The sequence below is a fragment of the Pipistrellus hanaki genome, assembly GCF_964339955.1.
Source record: "Pipistrellus hanaki genome assembly, chromosome: 2".
Classification (NCBI taxonomy): Eukaryota; Metazoa; Chordata; class Mammalia; order Chiroptera; family Vespertilionidae; genus Pipistrellus; species Pipistrellus hanaki.
Window position 1 is genome coordinate 165,672,507 of NC_140504.1, and position 21,309 is coordinate 165,693,815.

General features: G+C 52.8%; 2 protein-coding genes across 2 annotated transcripts in view; one reads left to right on the forward strand and one right to left on the reverse strand.

Annotated features, from left to right (window-relative positions):
- The window catches only part of TRABD2B (TraB domain containing 2B), a 198,788-nt gene extending 181,497 nt beyond the window's left edge, over positions 1 to 17,291 (reverse strand). Inside the window, exons 1-2 of the mRNA XM_084872358.1 lie at positions 16,316 to 17,291; positions 13,710 to 14,270 (exon numbers count right to left, since the gene is read on the reverse strand). Of these exons, the coding sequence (XP_084728484.1) occupies positions 13,710 to 14,270; positions 16,316 to 16,420 (666 nt within the window). The 5' untranslated portion in view covers positions 16,421 to 17,291. The remainder of the gene's footprint in view (positions 1 to 13,709; positions 14,271 to 16,315) is intronic.
- The window catches only part of LOC311616691 (putative selection and upkeep of intraepithelial T-cells protein 1 homolog), a 166,487-nt gene continuing 160,618 nt past the window's right edge, over positions 15,441 to 21,309 (forward strand). The window contains exon 1 of the mRNA XM_084872367.1: positions 15,441 to 16,240. The gene's annotated coding sequence lies outside the window, so the exon portion shown is untranslated. The remainder of the gene's footprint in view (positions 16,241 to 21,309) is intronic.

Consider the following 21,309-nt stretch of genomic DNA (forward strand, 5'->3'; position numbering starts at 1 on the left):
AGAGGTGGTTGCCTATTGCATAGAAATTGAGCATCTTCACCAGCAAAGAGTACTCCTGGACAGCAAGGGTGCAGTCTATCCATCTTGTTATAGCTTCCATTTGGCCTCCAGAGGACCGGCTGAGTCCCTGCAAAGCCCCAGCCACCATGGGGGTAGGGTCTTAGGCTCAGGGCTCAGCAATGACAGACAGATGGGAACTGATACGCTGTCCAGCTACTATGGCTAACTGAACAGACTCCTTGAGACTGGGGGGCTGGAAGTGGCTCTTTGTCACCTTTCCCCATGCCTGAACCCCCATAGAGAGCTCTGCGGGGAAGCACCCCAGCTATCCAGGCTGGTGCTGTGACAAACTGATAGCCTCCACTTCTGCTGGGCCCTCAGGCTGCTGTGCCACCCCTTCACCTGCCAGCATCAGCTTCTGCTCTCAATCCCCACACAGCCTCTCTCCTCACAATCAGCACCTCATTCTCTCCTTCCCATAGTGGCAGTCTTCTGCAGGAGGGAACATCAAAAAGCTATCAACTCTCTGCCCTCCCAACCTTTCCTACTTCCAGTCTTCCCTAACTATCAGATTCAGTCCCTTTTCATCAGATACAGAGGTTGAGATCACAAGCACTGCAGCCAGACTTCTTGGGATTGAATAAGGATCCTCCACTCATTGACTGTGTAACTTCAGGTGAGTGAATTAACCTATCTGTGCCTCAGTTTCCTCATCTGTAAAATGGGCCTGAATGATAGTATGTACCTGAGAGATTGTGTTGAAGATTAAGTGGGGCAGTGCATATAAAGGACTTTTTCTTTTTAATAGATTTGAGAGAGAGAGGAAGGCAGAGAGAGAGAGAAAGGGAAACATTGATTTATTGTTCCACTTATGTATGCATTTCTTGATTGATTGATATTTGTATGTACCCCAAGAGCTAATAAAGTCCTTCCCAAGCTTTGTTCTCAAACCTTGGCATATCAGGATGATGCTCTAAGAACTAAACTACCCGGCCATGGTGACTCACCCCTATTCTCAGCACTCTGCTATGAAGCACCTTCCACTGAGGTCTCTTCAAACCCTCCCTTCCTCACCAGCCCCATATTCATGACCCAAGACTAAGCCTGGCACAGTGTAATTCCCAATGTCACTTGTTAACAGAGATGAACAGTTGCATCATAACAAATTCAATTCCCTAAGCCTTTACAGGGTGTTTCTCTCTGGGAGAAACAGGAAAGGAAAAACACCTGCACACCCAGTACTGGGAGCACAGAGCAGTGGAGAGCTAATAAGTCCTTCCCAGGCTTGGGCCTTGATGCTCCCCTAACTCTGAGTCCCTGCCATTGGCATCCAGTCACCTGCGCAGTAGAGGGAAAGGACCCTCAGAGAGGAAACCACCCCAGATCATGGGTCTATAATCCCTGAAGAGCTGGACCTCAAACCAGGTCCCCAGCCTAAACGTCTTGATCCCTCTTTTTGATGTGTCCCCACTTCAGGTAGCAGTGGGAGGCCACAGGGAAGCCGGATGAAGAGGATCCCACATGACACTCTGCAGATGGTGGGGAAAAACCAACCACACTCCCAAGTATCAGACTACCTGGTTCCGATCAGGACAGCCAATCACCATCCCTGCTCAGGGGGAGGCTCAGCATGTGAGACTCTGAAGGATCTCTACGGGATGGGCTTCTCCTCAAAGCACAGACAGTGTGAAAATGGGCCCATAACAGTAATTAAAATCACCTTCACTTCAACCATCACGATCACCATTCATCACCTTCCCCCGGCTGCCAGGCACCAGCTAAATAGTGCACTTGCATTACCTCAATCACTCCTCACAGCATACCAGGGGAAAGGACTATTGTGAGCCCCGCTTTTTCAGATGTAGAAACAGACCCCCCAGTTGTCCAGCCAACCTGGGAAAGCTTGGAATTCCAACCCCAGTTCAATCTCTCTTATCAGGTATCAAAAGATCCAAGTAGAAATCCTGGCTCCATCCTTTCACACAAAGTACTCAGCCTCAATTTCCTCAAAATGGAGGAAACAATACTTACCTTTCAGGAGTGTTTTAGGAATTTCCTATGACAAACCCTTAGCACATAACCGGCCCTCACAATGGCTCCTTTGGGAAAGGAAGGTACAGGCCTAGTAGAGGGAAGGCCAGGCACACCCTCTCATGTCCCCGACCTGGGCCTGGTGCGTTGGCTGAACAGTCTCCTTTCCTCCAGGCGAGGCTTTTCCCACTCCCACGTCCAGGGACCCCAATCCTCTTCAACTCCACCGAGAACCCCTCTGGCCTTTCTCACCATCCTCTCCACCAAACTATAATGATGGAGCAGAATAATGTAAAACCACCTGCAAGGCTACCAGCAGGCATGGGGATTGTCTAGTCCTGGGGCCACTAGTCATCCCAGTCAAGGGCAAGCACAGTGACCAAGTATGACCACGGAGGACCCAAAAGGTCTTCATGTACCCCCCTCTCCCATGGCCCATTTGCTCTTCAAGATACACCTCAGCCCCCACAGACATCTGGTGCTCAAAGCTGTACCCCCATCCAATAGATGCTGTAGCCACTCGGCAGGCAGAATCCACCAGGACCACTGGGAGTCTGAACACTGTGGGGCAGGGGTGTAGTGTGTGTGTGTGTGTGGGGGGGACCGGTATAGTCCGTTCCAGGTGTCCCCAGGGGGGGTTGGGAGGAAGGATACTAGTGCACGTGAAAGACTGAAAATTGCAAATCGAGATGCAGATGGGTGGAATTATCATCGCCTATTAAGCTTTTGTCTCTTCGCAAACTCAGGGCTGAGCAGCTCAAGAAAGGGAAGCCTCGTGAACAAAGGCTAAAGGATGAGCCAGAGAGATTTCCAAGCGGCTTTTTCCACCGGAATCTTCCTTTCTGTAAAGGGCTTTCAAATGGGACCCGAGGCTTAATTTGCCAACTGCCTGGAAGGGGCATTAAGTCCCCAGGAGACAAAACTGGCTGGAAAACTTTAAATAACCTTAATAGGAAGGAAACAGGTAAGCCCTTTAAACAGACAAGGTGGTGGGAGGGGTGGGGGCGGCCTTGCCTTTTATCTTTGCACTGTACCTTCCTGAGGCAGGGCTGGCGGTGGAGAAGGGAGCTTGGCATTTCCCCAGGTGCCAGCTTGCAGGCCCGCCTGCGAGGTCCCAGTGGGGTCGCCAGCCTGGCCAAAGGGTGGGCGGGAAGATGTGCTGCTCTTTCAGGAAGGATCACTGGTGCTGGTGAAATCCAGCTCAATCCAGGGAGGCAGAAGCACAGCCACGTGGCCTGAGCAAAGCAGACCAGCTGGGAGACGGGCCTGGCACATCTCTGCGCTCTGCCCAGAACAGCGCCTGCCAGGCAGAGGCGGAGGTGTGCAGACAGCAGGCAGGTGGTTTCATTCAGCCTCAGTTTGCCACATCCCATGCGCAGGGCCAAGCTGAACTTCGGAGAGTCTGCACCACGCCACTCCTGGCTCTGATTTAGTCTCCTGGGCCTAGAACCCCTCAGTGTTTGCCTGCTAAGTTTTACTCCTTCAGTTCTCAGCTTCACCTGCGCTTCCTCCAGGAAGCCCTCCCAAACCTCCCTAGGCCTGGGGAGTGTGCTGTCTTCTGTGTGCTCCCACAACACACTGTTTTACCCGCAGGCCGCCCTCATCCTGCCACAAGGCGAAGCACCTCTGCCATTCCTACCCAACACAGAAAAGGAACAGCATCATATTGTTCCCTGTTCTTTCTCCAGCATGTAGCCCAACTTCTGACACACAGTAGGAACGAAACAACATTCCTTCACTTGTAGTAAAATTATGCTAATTTAAAAACACACTGGTAACTATGAACTAGCGTTTCCTGAGTCTCCTGGGTGTTTGGCATTGCACTATTGTATACTAACCAGTCCTCACAGCAATCAGATGAGATTGGCTAGTGAGGAAATTGAAGCAGGGAAAGGTCAGGTAACCGGCCCAAGGTTACTTACACTCCCAGTAAGTGCCATGATTCCGGGCACTGAAGGGGTGCTGGGCTGTGAAAACACCCCCCACCTAGCTGAGTCAGGCCGTGCTGTGTAAACTTATTTTGACTAGTTCTTGGTTCAAAGGTAGAATCAGACCAGTATATCCCTCTGAATGAGGGACATGGGGTAGGATTTTTATGCAGAGAACACAGGCTCAGAAGGAAAAAGCAAATGAGAAGTAAATTGTAATGTTTCCCCTGGCCCTTCCTGACCCAGTTGGAAGAAAAGGGAGACCCCAAAACAAAGAGGTGACAGGGTGTCAGCAGGGAATATTGGCACTGTCTTCAGGGGAGGAGAATGGTGGTCCATACTGATCTGAAAGCCTGCAGGGTCCCCCAGGGAAGCCCTCTTGCCTAGCCAGGGGGAGGGGGGCGGAGATCAGACTCCAGCATCAGATGCCACTGCAGAGACTGCACAATCCTAAGGCCCAGGCTGTCATCCAGAGATGGTTTCAGGGCTCTGGCCTGTATGGACCTTGTCTGGTAATGGTCAGGTTTTTTTCAAGGGTACTCAGGCATTCAGTGTGACCCTGGTACATCTCATCTACTGCTGTGGACTGAATGTGTGAGCCCCGCCCATTCATATGTTGAAGCCCTAACCTCCCATATGAAGCTATTTGGAGATGGAGACGGGGAGGTAATTCTGTCTAAGGAGATCATGAAGGTGGAGCCCTGGTAACGGGATTAGCGCCCTTATAAGAACAGAAACCGTGAGTTTGCTTTCTCTCTGTTTCAACTCATACCTCTACACCTCTCTCTCCACCCTTCCCAACTGGCCATGTGCGCACACAGTGAAAAGACAGCTGTCTGTAAGCCACAGAGCTCTCACCAGAACCCAACCGAGCTGGTACCCTATTGCACACTTCTAGCCTCCAGAATTGTGAGAAAGTAAATTTCTATTGTCTAAGTCAGTCTATGATATTTTGTTATGGCCGTCAAGCAAACTAAGATACCCACTGATCCTTTCAAAACACAATGCAACTTTGCAATATATACAAATATACAACCATTGCACTGTACATCTGAAACTAATATGTTGTGTCAGTTATACCTTGATAAAAAAAAAAAAAATTAAGGAAAACCCCCATCATGCTAAAAAGGCAATCACATCATTACATCTAAACTCAAACTGCTGAGTTACTACCCTGTTTCCCCGAAAATAAGACAGTGTCTTATATTAATTTTTTCTCCCAAAGTTGTGCTAGGTCTTATTTTCAGGGGATATCTTATCTTTCCATGTGCTAGGTCTTATTTTCGGAGGATGTCTTATTTTCGGGGAAACACGGGTAATATAATATGATCAGGTAACATCAGCCCATGGGGAAGTGCAATCTTATGACTGTGAATAAAGCTCTAGTAATGGCATTTGCTTGAAGAGTCCAGACTTTTATTAATCCTCACTTGAGGATATATTTTCCATTGATTTTTTTTTTTTTTAAGAGTGGAAGGGAGGGGAGAGACACAGAGAGAGAAACATGGATGTGAGAGGGACACATGGATTGGTTGCTTCCCACAGCTCCCCCTGACTCCACCCCACCGGGGCCCGGAATTGAGCCTGCAATCGAGGAATCAAACCCGGGATCCTTCAATCTGTGGACGGATGCTGTATCCACTGAGCCAAACCGGCTAGGCAAGAGGCCAGTCTTTTAAAGTTAACTGCTCTCAGGAACCTTTGCTGCTTCAGAGGAGTAAGAATTAGCCAGGCAATAAAAACTAGGAAGGTAGAGGGAACAGCAGAAGCAAACAAATGGAGTCTTGACCAAGGTTTGTATGTGAGAGGTAGGGAGGGAGGGAGAACCAGGACAGGTCACATCACTACAGCCCAAACCAAAATAGCAAGTAACGGGTCAAGTTAAACATTTAAAAATGAAAACAAAGCGGGAGGGTGGGGTGAGCCCGCCAAGGCTCATGGGTGCTCTGAGGAGTAGAGAGGATAAAAAAGAGGCCTTTGTTTGCAAGTAACTGATGAGGAAGAGCAAACAACCAGTATTCCAGGCTGCAGAGAGAGAGCACTCTCCAACAGGATGCTACAGAGCCCCGACCCAATGAGCCAGCGTCAGGGCAGAGCTCGCTACACGGCTCCTGCGGGAAGTTGAAGGGCTTTCCTGTGCGTATCGAGGCCAAGGTGCAGCCCATGTTTAACAACCAAAGCTGCCAACACCCCAACCACAGAACGCACCACAAAGCCCCAACACCAGACCTGGAACCCCTTCCGCCTAATTTTGTACTCAATTGTGAGCATATTTTAAACTGGGTTTCGAATCTGGGTCTATTAGGGAAGAAAAGACTGCCCCCGTAATCATTGTCCTATAAACTAAAAGACGTAAGTGCTGACAGAATGTCGTAAAACGTCATAAAAAAAAAAATCCCCAGGAGGGGGAAAAATAGATGTGGGGGGGGCATCAAGCAACGCTTTGAACCCAGCCTTCCCAAGCAGATTGGATTTAGCAGCATTTGGGAGGACTTCCTGGAGGAGGTACAGCTTTGAGCTGAGCCCTGAAAATCTGATGGGATTCAAAAAGCAGAAGAGAAAAGGAGGAAATTCCTACAGAGGGAGGGGCCCCGACACAAGCAGCAGTGCTTCCAAGCTTGGGGCAACAGTGCTGTGTTCCAGCCGCTACAGGGCACAGATGTAAAAGCCTGCGGATCCTGGAGGAGCTGCTTGCTCACTCTGCGAGACAGCTTGGCAGCTGCCAAGCAGAGCTGAACGCCGGGCCACCGGCTGCCTGTGGATTAAGTGGGCGGACAGAGAGCCAGCGATGGGAGATAAAAGGGAGTGAAGTGGATAATATTTAGAAGCAAACTCGAGGGGGAAAGGACGCCGGCAGCTCGGCTGGCAGGCCGTGGTGCACGTCGCATTCTTCTGTTTCCTCCCTCGGAGAGCTGCATTACCAGGCGACCTCTTCCTGGCTTTTGGAGATGCCCAAATGGGAACTATTAACAAAGGCACGCTCCCATTTTTATCTCCGTCACAAAGTGCTCCACCGCTCAGGCTTTCCGTCTCGGGGCCTGCCATTGGCTGGCAAGCGTGCTCCGGGAAGGAGATCAATGGGTTTTCGGACTGGGCTTCTTGGAATTCTTGAGGACTAGTCCCTTCCAACTCTAACATTTTAGAAGTCTGTCTATGAGCTGAAAATTCTTCAAAGCGGGGAGGCTAGGGTTTCATAATGTGAAGATTCTTCGAATCCCAAAGTGCCTCTAAGCTGAACATTCTAAGATTTCACCATTCTTAGTTTCCCTGGGCCTCTGAGTCCTAACTTAGGATCCCGAGATTCTGTAATTCTGAAAAGTTTCATCCTGCAAATGTCCAATTTTGAGGCCGGAATATTTCGTGACATCTTGGTCACCTCTCGTTTTCTCTCTCCTTCCACAGAGGCACCTAAGCCATCTGCGCTTGTTCCCACCCCCACTCCTTTATTGTGTCAATATGTGAAAGGTTAGAGTCTGAGTTAGCCAGCTCAGAGAGAGCGGACACAGCCTGCCAAGTCAGCAGGGGCACTCTGCAAACAGCTCTCTGGGCACAGAAGGAATCTAATACGCATCCTTAGGGGTTGATGCTAACAGGTCCCCCTTCCTGTGAGGGACTTACTTCCACGCCATGTGCCAGGCATTTGTTGAGAAGCTCCTAACCACAGGGCTCTGTGTGGGAGACACAATGGGGGTGGCAGGCTACAGCGCACAGGGTAGAGATGGGCCGGAGGAAGCCAGCTTCCCAGCCCAGGAGCTAGAGTCACACGGTGCACGCTGGAGTCACATGGTGCACACTGGGTCAGCCTGCACCGAGGGACTCTCACTCTGCGGATAACTTCTGGGGAGAAGAGGACTCTGCATGGTCTGAGGGGTGCCCTGCTGCCTTGGGGAGGTTTCTGATCCCTTACTCGGAAGGACACATGGATTTGATGGGGAGCCACCAGGAGGGACTATGGCCTTGGTCTTGAGGGACCACTGGTCAGTGCTGTGGCAACTGCCATGGAGGCTCAAAGCAGACAGAGGGCTTGGGAATGGCCATTTTTGGAGAATAGGAAATGAGACAGGTTCTGAAAGTTGGGGACAGGAAGGGAGAGGGAGGACAGGGTCTCCATGAGGTGTGGAGAACCAGGACATGGAAGAGGCTGATGCTCCATCCTCGGTTTCCACAGATGTCTACAAGGACTAATGATTCCCATTCTTCCCAGCTTGTCAGTGAACTCTCTGCAGGAAAAAGTAGGCTGTTCCCAGGTCTCCGGTCTAATAGTAAGGTATTCTGGGTGAATGAGTGGGAAAGTGAGGGAGGGAGAAGAGTCTAATGGAAGAAAAGGTTCCAGGGCTGGGCAGATGTCTAGCAGACTGTGCTGCAACAGGCTGGGCTCTCTCTACTTTGCAAACTGCAGTGGGAGACAGCAGGGTCACCCACCAGAGACAGCAGGCTTCTGGGCAAGCAGTTATCAGCAGCAGCGAGCCAGAGACTGCCAGTCCCTCCCAGTTGCAGAGAACATGGGCTCAACATCTCAGGGTGGCTCAGGGTCTCCAAACGGGGCCCAAGAGGAGCACCGCAGAAATGAGAACTGGGCCAGCCCTGGGAATCACCCTCCGCTCCCCCCCGCCCCCCTCGTGGGACAGAGAAGACAACCTTGGCCCAGAAAGGGAAAGGGACTAGCCCAGACTCACAGGGAAGGTAGGAATGGGGTCAAGGCTGGAGCCTATTTTGTATATGAACAGCCCATTTGATGATTTTCATATTTTGTAGGAAGGGCATGGAGCTATTAAAGTTCAAGGAGGAGGCTCCTCATGTATGTAGTTCGTTTGTTCATTTATTCATTCATTCAATAGTGCTGCATGGTGGAAGGAAGGGAAGCAGCGATAGTGATATCATGATTTCTGACCATTCATTCATTCTCTGAATACTTATAGAGCACCTAATAATATGAGTTGGCCCGCAGGGTGCAGATATAGGAGCTCTGACCAGAAACCAAGGAGACTCTCCCTTATTTAACTGTGCCTGCTTTGGGGTGCCATCCTCACAGTGGTCCCTTGGAAAGCTGAGGATGTCTTCGAGAACTCTAATTTTAGAACCACCCGTAGATCCAATTTGTAAGCCAGTAGAAAATCAGTGTGAACACTTTTTAATTATCTCTCTCTCTCTCTCTCTCTCTCTCTCTCTCTATATATATATATATATATATATATATATATATATATATATTTTTTTTTTTTTTTTAGCAAGATATGACCATCTCTCACCACTCAAACACCCCCATCCCCTCCCGATAATGCCTTCTATTAAAAACAAAAATCACATCCGCTCTCACGTGCCTAAGAAGCATGGACTCTGGCATCAGACCCAAGTTTGGACCCTGAGTCCACCTGACCTGGTTGTATAATCACAGTCAAATGACTTACCCTTTGTAAGCCTCAATTTATTATCTGAGGAAGAGAGATGATGATACGTCTTGTCACATCTCTGTGAGGTTGAGAGATGATGTACTTACAAGGTCTAAGGTAGCGCCCTGAACAGAGACAGAACTCAATAAATGGCGACTGTATGGTTTCAAACTCCCTAGTGCAGGGGCTGTGGAATTTTACATACATCTTGGATAACCTTAGCAGCCATGGCCAAGTGTTTAGGCTTTGCACGGCCTGGATGGATGACATCGCATGTTTGTTAAAACAAAGTACAGAATGACAGGGTCCTCGTTTTCTCATTCTGCCTCAGAGAATCACATAGCTTAGAGGGCCTCTCAGGCAGCTCCTTACCAACTGGTGGGGTGGGGCGGGGACTGAGGCCCCCTAGAGGGAGAGGGAGGTCTCCTAATCAGCCCAGCAAGTGAGTGGCAGCCAGTACCAGTCCCTGGAGGCAGCTGACGGAGCTGATTGAAATCTGCAGGTCCCAAGACTGTCACAAGATCTGGACTCAAGGTTCAGGTACCGATAGGGGCCAGCACCACTCCTTATGACTCCAGCTTCACTCTGTGCAACACAGGATGGGCAGTGGGCACGGCTGCTAGGAGAAAAGGCTGACAGGGCAGAGATGAGGCTTCGCTCCTCTTTCTTTCTTTCTTTCTTCTTCTTCTTTTTTTTTTTTAAATATATTTTATTGATTTTTTACAGAGAGGAAGGGAGAGAGATAGAGAGCTAGAAACGTCGATGAGAGAGAAACATCGACCAGCTGCCTCTTGCACACCTCCTACTGGGGATGTGCCCGCAACCAATGTAAATGCCCCTGACCGGAATCAAACCTGGGACCTTTCAGTCCGCAGACCGACGCAGGAAGCCGAACCAAACCGGTTTTGGCTTCCCTCCTCTTTCTTTCTCAGTCCCGGAGCTTGCCCTCTATCTAGGTAGTCGTTTCAACCTTTCAATAACCTCCTGCATGTAGAGTCGTCTCACGTCCTCCCCAAACCAGCTCTATTGTGAAAGACTGGTCACTAACTGCCCCATCTGACAGACAGGAAAACCAGTTATGCACAAATCATTGGCATTCAAGCCCGAGGAGGGACTGAAATCTGGAGGCCAATCTCCTTTCAGCCCTCGCGGCCGAGCTGTTTGTCACGACCTGCCTTCACCATCCCTGCCTCGGCCCCAAGGCCAAAAGAAATCGTTTCTCCATAGGTGGACATTTTCTAAGCAGTAAAACGTTTAAGCCCTCACGTCCTAAAAGGGAGAAAGAAGCGGAAGAAAGGACTGAAGGAAGGATCACAAGAGGACACAAAGTACCTAGTCATATGGGTGGCAGGAAGCGTGAATCCTTCATGGAGAGCCAGGCAGACGGGTTCTGTTCCTTACTAGCCACGTGACCTTGGGCAAGTCACCCGACCTTTCTGACTACGCACCTTTGGAAACCACAGGGCTGTGAGGATCCAACAAAACGGAGAAGCATACGGGGCTTCCTGCAGAGTGCCAGGCACGTGGAATTGATTATGGCCGTCCCTCGGAATGTCAGGGCTGGAAGGGACTTGGATGATGACCTCATCCCGGTGTCTCATTTCACAGAAGGGAAAAGCAAGGCCCAGAGAGGGAAACTGACTTGCCCAAGGTCACACAGCACACTCAGGGTGATGTTGGGGCTCACACACTCTGTTTATATTAAAATCACAGACTAGGGCCAAGGAGCCCGATCTTCCAAGCTGTGCAAAGGTGGAAGAGATGTTTTCAGTGGTTCCCCAGCCCACGGAGTTCCAAAACATAAGCTTCCTTTCTCCACTGAGCCGGGGGTGGGGATGGGGGTGGGAGGGAGAATGTGGTGTTTCGGCCCAGAAGAAAATATAAAAATTTGAAAAATACTCAAATTAAAACTAAAATCCCAGGTCTTAATAAAAAGGTTTCTATTTCCCACCTTCCTCTCTCATTGCCCCCCACCACCACCAAAAAATACTTTGCAATAACAGTAATGCTGAAAGGAAAGAAAAAATAAAAATCTGATGCACTTAACAGATATTTTGGTACAATAATGCATCACAGATGTTCCTATCAAACTGTGCACACGCGCATACAATTTTACTGAGAAGGCTGTTGCGTTTCTGACGTTGGGGTGGGGGGACCCCTAACAACCCCATCCACCCAGGCTCTGAAATCCCTCCCTTCCCAGTTTAGCCCACAGCAGCTCACGAGGTCAGAGGAGAGATGTCATCACCTCACTCCAAAATGATAACAGGACAAATTGGCGGGGGCCGGACGCTCTGGCAGGTGGTGAAGAGTGTGGAGATTAGGGACCCGAGAGGAGTTTGGGACTTGCTTCCTGCAGCCCCCTCGGCGGCGAGCTGGACCCAAGCACTGCAGTTCAGAGCGGGCCCAGGCTGGAGATGGGGTGGGCGCCTTTGTGAAACCAGAGAGTGGAGTGCGTTTGATCTTCAAACATGGGCTTTGGAGACTGTCAGCGGGCTCCTCGCCGGCCGATGAATGGCTCTCGGGAACTTTTCCTAAAACATAACCTCGCACACTTCCCAGCAAATGTTTGCAACCTACCAAAAGCCGTCACTCGGTGGAACGGCAGTGTTTCCAGACCCCGAAGAAAGATAGTGTTGTTGTTTTAAGAGAAGACAGATTAAAGCCAGGGGCTGTTTAACCAGGGGGCTGGTGCGCTCCCTTCAGCGCCTGCCCGTGGATGCCTCTGTGGTGGGTACAAAGAGGGTGTTGAGATGATAGTGGGTCCCCCACCTCCCCAGCCTAAAAAAGATATCGAAGGCGAGCCAGACAGGAGGCCTCTGAACAGAGGGGCCTCCCTCCCGAAAGCCTGCCTCCTCCACAAATGCGAGGGGCGGCAAGCTCTGGGGAGCCGGGCACAGATAATATCAGCTCACGAGGCTGGCAGGGGAACGTCACTTCAGAGGGAGAGAGCCGGTACGTTCAGAGGAATCCGCGCGGGGCCGGAGAATGCACAGGATTTTCCCCCGTGGAGAAGGAGTCAGGCGTAGTCAGAACCCCGCGGGGCGTGACTAACTGCCCCAATATCCCTGCCACCGGGGCCCTCTGGGTAAGGACTCCACCATTATGGGAGAGCCAGCGGGAGGACCGACAAACCCGCCTTTCATTTGGCCGGCAAATCAATCTGGCTTCTTACCTCCCCGGGGACAATATTGCATTTCCCCTGGAAAAACAAAGGCCAGAGATCTCTGAAGGGGGATCAGTTTCTGCCGCTGTTTCCCTGGTGAAGAGCTTGCAACATCCCCAGGAGCAGCCAGCAGCTCTGGTCCCCGTGGTGGCTGCTGGCCTGGCCAAAGTACGGGCCCGGGCCGTCTCCGTCACAGAGGAGCGTGTCTCCCGGGGCCACGCCTCACGACGTCTCACTCCTCATGGGGGCATCGGCCCAAGCCCCATTCTGGGGCCTCTGTGCAAGAGCCACCAGCCTTGAGGCAAGAGCCCCCGTCCCAGTTAGACAGCCTGTTCTCGAGGCGCAGATGTGAACTCATTGTTCCCAGGGCCTCCGAGTTGAGTTTGGGGCCAGTGAGCGGCGAGTGACCTCTGCCCATGCAAACAGGGCTATTCATGGCTTTTTGCTGGGTCAGGTCTCTGGCAGCCCGAGACTTTCAACCTCCTCGGCCGGCTCGTCCCTTCTCCTTGCCTCTGCCCCTAGGTTCAGGAATCAGAACTGTCAACCTTGAAGTGGACACATTTCTCTGAAATTATTAACCCCAGAGCTATCCTGGCTGGCTTTCTCCCAGCCTAGGGAGGCGGTCCGAGGGTCGCCCCGGGAGCTTCGCAAAGGCCCGGAAAACGACAGTGCTGAATTCACATCAACAGCAAGCCATAGACACCGGGCCCACTCACCACACCTGCCCCGCCCCCAGGCCCAGGCACCGGGCCTCCCTCTCAAGTCCTCTGTTTACTCGCTGCTGCCTGGATGTGCCCACACAGCAGCCTCGGGACAGCCTCTTGATCCTGAGATCCGGGCCTCGAAGGCAAACGTTCAGCCCCCTCTTTTTGTTTTTCATCACTCTGATGCTCCCAGGGAAATTCTTTCTGCTCAGGCAAGCACGGCCGGTGGGGAGTGTATATCCCCGACAGGTAACACCGCTGAGAGGGAAGCCAACACCCAGACTCTTAACCCCCAAATCCAGCACATACCCGTTTTCCCCTCAGACCACCCCCAAAAGCAGCTGGAAGCCGTTCCACAGACCAAAAGACCCTCTCCCTTTGGGGGAAGGAATGGCAGGCACTGGCTGCCAGAGAAGGAAGACCATCAGAGAAGCAGACAAAGGGGCACGGGGGCTCCCAGCTCAGGGCCCAGGGGCCGCGTGCTGCTTACCTGGGAGAAGTTGAGCCCATTGAGGGGATGGCACTGCTCCTCCACCCGCTCCACGGCCCCGGTGCTCTTCCTCATCTTCTCGGCCTGCTGGGCCAGGTAGAGGTCTAGCACCGGCACGCCCCGGGAACGCACGTCCGTCTCTGTGAGCGAGTTCACCATCAGCATCACCCACACGGGCCTCTTGCGCTCCCAGTTGCCCGCGATGGCGTTGAACAGGTAGTCCGCGTAGAGCCCCTTGCCCCTCTGCGCAGGCGTCATCCAGGAGGGCATCATCAGCTTCACGTAGTCCAGGTGGCGCTTCAGGCGCCAGTAGAGCTCTCGGGGCAGCACGTCCTGGAGGTTCTCCCCATGGGGCAGCAGCTGGCAGCTGGCCAGCGCCGTGATGGTGTAGGGGTCCGTCAGGTCCAGCTCGAAGTAGACGCGGGCGCTGGCCTGGAAGGCCGCCTTGGAGTTGTCGGGGATGAAGTCCCAGACACGGGTGTAGGGGACGTGGATGGTGCCAAACAGGTAGGCCGGGGGGTCACGCCGAATAGTCCACAGAAAGGAGTTGAGGTCCCTTTGCTGCAGGAGGGGAGGAGAAGGAAGGCAGTGAGGCTGATGGCAGCAGAGTAAACCAAGGCTAACTCAGAGGGGGCAGGAGGAGGTGGGGAGGGCGGGCAGACACCCACATGAGGCCACGGGGAAGAACAACGGCTTTGGAAGCTGAAATACCCAGAGACAAACCCTTTGCTTTGTCTTAGCTGTGTGACCTTGAGCACACTGCTTCGCTTCCACAGACTCAGTTTCCCCATCTGTAAATGGGGGCGGGGTGAAATAAGCTACCTCAGGGGTCCATGGGAGAATAAAAACACACAATATCTCAAAATGAGCCCTCAGAGCAGTGCCAGGCACAGAGGAAGGGGCAATGAAGGAAGCTCTCGTTATGATTAGCTTTCACTGTGTGTGCCAAGGTCTGCCACACCACCTGAGAACATTCAGGCTCCGGCCAAGCCAAACCTTTCACCAGTGGCGTGTTTCACCGGGAGGGTGGGAGAGAGGGGGAGTCAGAGCACTGCTCTGGTAAGGCGGGAGGAAATCATATAACTGAATTCCAACCAGTGGAAGATACTTGCCAAGAGCACTTTGAAAGCAGAACACCTATTAAAAATAGCACACCTATTTAAACAGTGACTTCCCATTCATCAGGGTGGATACAGTTTTCTTTTTGGAGGGCAGGTCTGGGTGTCAGCTACTCTGCTCCACCAGCTGAAACCACAGATGAGAAAGCGCTTTAAAAGCTGCAGGCTGAGTGAAGTCTCAGGCCCCGGCCTGGGGGAGGAGGACGCCATAGAATCGGCACCAAGAAACATACATGGTCTGGGTGTCTGAGGGCTGCTCCCTTAAAATAGGTGCGCCTGGTCTCCAACCCTATTCTCTGCCATCTATGGCCTAAGTTCTGAGGAGAGTGTGTGCCGGGGTGAACACCGAGGAGCATGGAAACAAGGGTCATTTCTCCAGATCCAGTTTAGGGTTAGGGGTTAAGGGGCATGAGAAAACAAACTGTCATTGCTCACAGGTCAAGTCACTTTCCAACCAGAAAAACCCCTGGACTGTCTGTCCACGTGGCACCTGCAAACTTCAGGTCCATTCAACGTTTCTCTACCTGATCTGAGCACAGGGGAGAGTATGTTTCAGGGTGGGTGGAGGAAATGGCCCCTTACTTGACTTACAACCAACAGTCGTGAATCCCAGAACGCTGGAGATGCATGCTGGCTCTGAGCGAGCTGCAGGTCACGGAGCTCCAGGTTTCAGCAGGAGTCAGGACCCTGATGGAGGTGCACCCTGTCCACGGTCAACCACCTCTCTAACAAGGCAGCGAGGAAGAACCCTACAAAATCATCTCCTGCTCGCCTGGCCTCCAATCCAGGGTCATTTTCAATGTGTTAGTTTACACATTGAGGGGGTACACTGAGGGAAATCAGGAGAGTCCTTGGTTTGGAAGGAAAATGAGGAGAACCAATAATGACTCAACCCCAAGGAAATATCAGGACAGCATCCCTTTCCTGGCACTGCTTCTCCTGTCCTCTGAAATGGGGCATTTGGAAGCGTGGGTGCTGGGGTCTGGGTTGGGAAAGGGAGAAAAAAGTGGAAAGCTGCATTAGGGGGAAAGTTTGTCTTAGGTCAGAGTGGAGCGCAGGGGATCCAGGGAGGCTGGGAGGGGGCGGCGTGTGAATGAGAGAGAAGGGTTGCATGGAAATCAGAGGATAGACGGCAGGGAATGGTAGAAGCAGAGTCTGTAGGCAGAGAGAAAACTGGAGGGTAAAGACAGGTTAGAGGCAAGAAGAAAGTAATGAGTCAAAGGGGCGCAGAGGAAGCATCTGAGTAGGACTAAAAGTTTAGGAGAGCCCGAGAGAGCGTCAGTGCGAGCTGGAGGAGCGGCGAGGGAGCGCCCATCCAGGCTCCCGGAGGAGCTGGAGCGGCTGGAGCGGCAGAAGCCCGGAAGGGCGCCCGGGGCAGCACCTGGCGGACGGAGGTGCAGCGGATGGGCGGAGGTGGGTGCGGAAGGCAGGACCCCAAACCATCGTCCCCACCACGGGGCTGCAGTGGCCGGGCAGGCGCTCGCTCACCGATCCGGGCGGCCGACACTGTCCTCCTCCGTCCAGGGGTTGCGGGCGGGCGCGGGCGGCGGCGAGGAGGGCGGCGAGCAGCGGCCCCGCCAGGGCGGCGTGCATCCTGCCGGGGCCCGCGGGGCGCGGGGGACCCTCCTGGGCGGCGCCCCCTCTGCGGGGCGGGGAGCCCCCAGCTGGGCACCAAGGTTCCTCCGGAGTGCGGGGCTCGCTGCGGGATGCTGGGAGCCCTCTGGGTGTAGGATGGATGTTCCTGCCGAACCTGGGGGTCTTTCGGGGGCGGGGCGCCGTCAGTTGGAAGAGGGGTACCCGCTGGGGCGGGGGCGGGGCCCCTCACCAGGGCACGCAGCCCAAGTCCGCCTGGCCCGGGCTTCTGAGGGTGCGCGGGGGTCCAGGGCGCGCGAGGGTCCGGAGCTGCGTCGCGGTCCGGGGCGTGCGGGACTCCCGGGGCGGCACTGGGGTCCCGGCGTGCGGGCTCCGGGATTATGCTGGGGAACCTGGGGTGCGCCAGGTCCCAGGGGTGCGCCGCGCTCCAGGGGCGCGCAGGGGGACAAGTGCGGCAGCGGGCGCGGCGGGGGCGGGGGTCTAGTCCGCGCGCCCAGCTGCCCCCGAGCCGGGCTCAGAGGGGCGGCGGGCGGCCGCGCGGCCGCTGCCCGGGCTCCGCCATGCTGCTCCGCGGCCGGGAGGGAGGGAGAGAGGAGGGCGGGAGAGCGGCGCGGAGCCGGGCCGGGCGGGGGGCTGGGGCCGCCGGGGCGGGGGGAGGGGAGGGCCCGGCGCGGGACGCGGGGGGCGGGGGGCCGCGCCGGGCCGGGCCGGGCCGCAGGGAGTCCGGGCGTGCTCCGCGCCCCGGCGCGGCGAGGCGGGGTCTGATGGGCATGGCAGGCGCTCGCTCTCTCTTCTCTCTTGCTCCCTCGCCCGCTCCCTCACACACGCGCGGAGGGAGGCGAAGCCCGCAGCAGCCACTTCCCAACTTTCCAAACTTCCCAGCGCAACTTTTTCCTCTCCTCCCCTGCCCGCGCCTCCTCCTCCTCCCCTATCCCTCCCCCTTTCCCTCGCCTGCTCCCCGCCGGGCGGCAGCTTCCGCACGCGGCCGCCAGGGGGCGCCCGGGCCGAGGCCCCGCTCCACCATCAGCGGTAGGCTCTGAAATGCACGCAGACTGGGCACAGGGATGGTTTGAGGACCGGCCTCTTCCAAGGCATCTGATGCGCAGATCCTGGGGGGAGTGAACAGCGGGAGGGTCAGGATGGGCAGGCTGGCTGGTTGGTAAGGCAGCATTCAGAGGAATCAGGGAAGCTGGTATGTACAATTTTGTATCCCACCACTTTTCTGACTAACTCTGGCAAGAGCTGAGTGGGTGTTCTGCAAACACCAACTGAATTAAAATAGCAAAATAGTCTTCCTTAAAATTCCTCGGGAATTTCCAATTAAACAACCCTGTCCCATCAGTATCTTTGGACCCAAATCGGATCCCTGAGAGGGGCCTGGGAGGTAAGAATTGAAAGTGCCCTTATGCTCTAGCTGGTTTGGCTCAGTGGCTAGAGCATCAGCCTGTGACTTGAAGGGTCCCCAGGTTCAATCTGGTCAAGGGCACATGCCTGGGTTGTAGGTTCAATCCCCATTGGGGGATGTGTAGGAGGCAGCCAATCGATGATTCTCTCTCATCATTGATGTTTCTATCTCTTTCTCTCTCCCTTCCTCCCTGAAATCAATAAAGATAAATTTTAAAAAAGAAAAGAAAAGAAAGTGCCCTTAAAACCAGCTCCTTTCTGCCCAAGCTTCAAATGTGGAAACTGAGTCACAGTCACCACTGTCCAGTTCAAGGATAGTTGACTGACTCTTCCTATCCTAACAACTGACACTGAAGTATAAATTAGGTAGAATTGTCATAACCCCACAGGTTTGAGAGAGAGACAGACAGGGACAGACACACAGATGATTAAACTATAAATGATAAGTGCCAGGAGAGACAGAAGCACAAGTAAATGGAAACAGAGAGAAGGGGCTCCAACACAGTCCAGAGGCTCAGGGAAGTCTTCCTGGAGTGGTCTTGAAGGATAAGTCACAGGTAGTAGCTGAGTGAAGGGGGTGCACAAATTCTTCCTGGAGGTGGGAGAGCACAGGTGCCTGCAGAGGTCTGCAAGCAGGGCCACCTCTGGGGAGATTGGCAGGGAGTGGAGGGGTCTCCTGACCCCACTCATGCCTTTGGGCACAGATTGAGTAATCAGATAATGGCGCTCTAGAAAGTTAGGAGAGGAAGACCAGCTGGGATAGAAGAACAGAAAAACTTCCAGGGCACAAGACCTGGGCCTCTGGCAGGAACCCAGGGGGACAGCAGAGACCGGCAGTTTGAACCCCATGAGCTTGCATTTCCATAGATCAGAAATTAATAAACGTTGACAATTTCATGTAGTTCAGCCTGCTAGGTGTCCAGAGAACTTCAGTCTCTCAGCCACGCACACATCTGGTGACAGACACAGAGCAGGCCCTAGTGCCCAGACAGCATGGAGAACCGTGTGGCTCCATGTTTCCCACACACAGAGCGCTGAGGACTGCAGCTGTGACCAAAGAGCCCGTTAGAGCCTCCACCCACCAGGCCCCCAAACTCCCTTCAGGACCAGCACTCTGCGTGGGGGGATGAGGTGTGAAGTGGGAGAACTGAGTTCCACTGAGAGGGAGTGTGATGGTCTCCATGGGGAATTAGGACACACAAGCAAACAGACAGAAAAGGACTGGACCAAGTTAAAAACTGATCCATATCATTAAAATGACGGTACGTGTGGATATGAGTGTGATTTTTAAAATGTTTTGGGGCTTTCCCCCTAAAATTATACCAGGTGTTTTTTTTTTTGTTTTTTTTTTGCTAAATGTCATGAGTTTCAACTATATCTCCTTTTGGGCCCTATCTCATGGCTGTGTGACAAGAGCCAAAATAATTAACCTCTCTGCTTCTCTCTCCTTCCAGCTTCCTGTCAGTATTCTCCAAGGCAACGTGTGCAATAATGCTTTAGGATTTCCACTGGTATTGTTACTGAAATTGTTCATGAGATGCAAGAACCAGCAGGTTTCTCTTCTGGGGACAAGAGAATTGAAAACAGCACACAAAAACTGTGCACAGATATTGATAACAGCATTATTCAAAATAGCTAACGAGAGAAAACAACCCAGTGTCCAGCAACTGATGGATATACACAATGTGGCCTTTTTCATGTGATAGAATATTATTTGACCATGCAAAGGAATGACGTACTGATACAATATGGATCAATGTTAAAAACATTATGCTACATATAAGAAGCCAGTCACAAAAGGACATAATATGAAATGTCCAGAATTGGCAAATAGATGGAGGCAGAGGGTAGACGAGTGATTCCTTAGGGGTAGGAGAAAGGGGTAGATTGGGGGACCGTAGCTAAAGGGTACATATTTCTTTGGGGAGTAATGAAATACTCTAAACTTGATTGTCATAATGGTTGCACAACTCTGTGAATATATTAAAACCATTACATTGTACACTTTAGAAGTGTACGTGAATTATATTTCCTTAAAGCTGTTACTAACAAAGAACAAGCTAGTTTGGAACCCAGGAGAGAGTGCTCCCCGCAAGGACAAGGGTCTAGTGTTTTCAAACAGTTTTTTTTCTCCCACATGGTTCCTGAGAAAAGCCCTGGATGGTCCGGAAGTCCTAGAGATTCATCACACTTCTGCGAATGTCTGCCTGAGCAGCCTCGGGAGGCTCTGTGGTCCGGGGCCTCACGTTCCCTGTCATCCGTATGAACAAACTCACAGAGCGGATAACCTTTAAGCCTCTTCCATACTCAACTCTGGTGTTCAGAGTACCCTGGCCACCGCCTGCCCAGTAGCCTCTAGGCAGGATGGGAAGGACACAGGGCTCAGGAGGCAGGCGGTGGACTCAGATGCCTGCCTCCTTTCCCTGGGCACATCTGGCCCACTTTCCTTTTATTGCACTTTAATTAAGTTGTTCAATCAGATGGGTACCAGGAATCCGTAGGCTGGAACAGCTCAGGCAGGAGCAGAGCCTTGTAGCGGAACTAAACCAACAAAGTCTGCCTCCTGAGCAGATCCAGGAGCCCAGGGCCCCGCCTCAGGGCGCCTCTTGGGGAGGGCCGATGAGGGGCTTTCCTATTCTGTGGGCTCAGAGCGGAAGCTTTGCTCTGGGCCTGAGGGCTGCCCTTGTGGTTAGCCATTGCCGGAGCCTCTGACCACACGAGTGCTTTCGAATGGACCTGGCCTGGCCTGGTCTGACTTCCAGCTCCAACTCCTCCCCCTCCTCCCCCTGTTGTGCCTGACTCCCACTCACACCCAGGCTCTGTCTTCTCTGCCCCAGCTTTAATGGTTGGAAATTAATCCCAGACTGAAGGGCAGGATTGCCTTGGAGAGTAGGGGGGGGGGGGGGGGGGCATAGAGTCCAGGAGCATGCAGAGATCCCCAGTCTTAAGAGAGTCTAGAGTGATGGAAGAACTAGAAAAAGAGGTAGACACTGAGACAATTCAGAAACGGGCATTCCCTTACAGGAGTGGGGAATGGACGCGGGATCATAGAAGCACAATCACGTATTAGAGTTGCTGTACAAGGTGAGTCATTAAAATAAAAAAGCCAACGATAGCCCAGCTCAGTGAGGGAATGGAGAACACGGAGGAATCAGCCCCAGATTTTGTCCTCAGGGAGCTTGCAACCCAGGGAGGGAGACAGAGATGCAAACAAATAGGGTGCTTTTGGGAGGATGGGGGAGGAGAGCCGAGCAATCTTAGAAGAAAGTCAAGTTAAGGAGAGACGAGGTCAGCAAAGAACTTTGCAAAGAAGGTGATGTTTGAGCTGGGCCAGTAGTTGGACAGGGAGAATGAGGAAAGCAAGATCCTTCCAGACAGTGGGAACAGCACCTGTAAAGGCCCGGAAGTGTACGTGTTTGGCATATTTGGGGAATTATAAATGATGGGGAGAGCTAGAATTCGAGGACTATTGGGGAAGTTCAGAA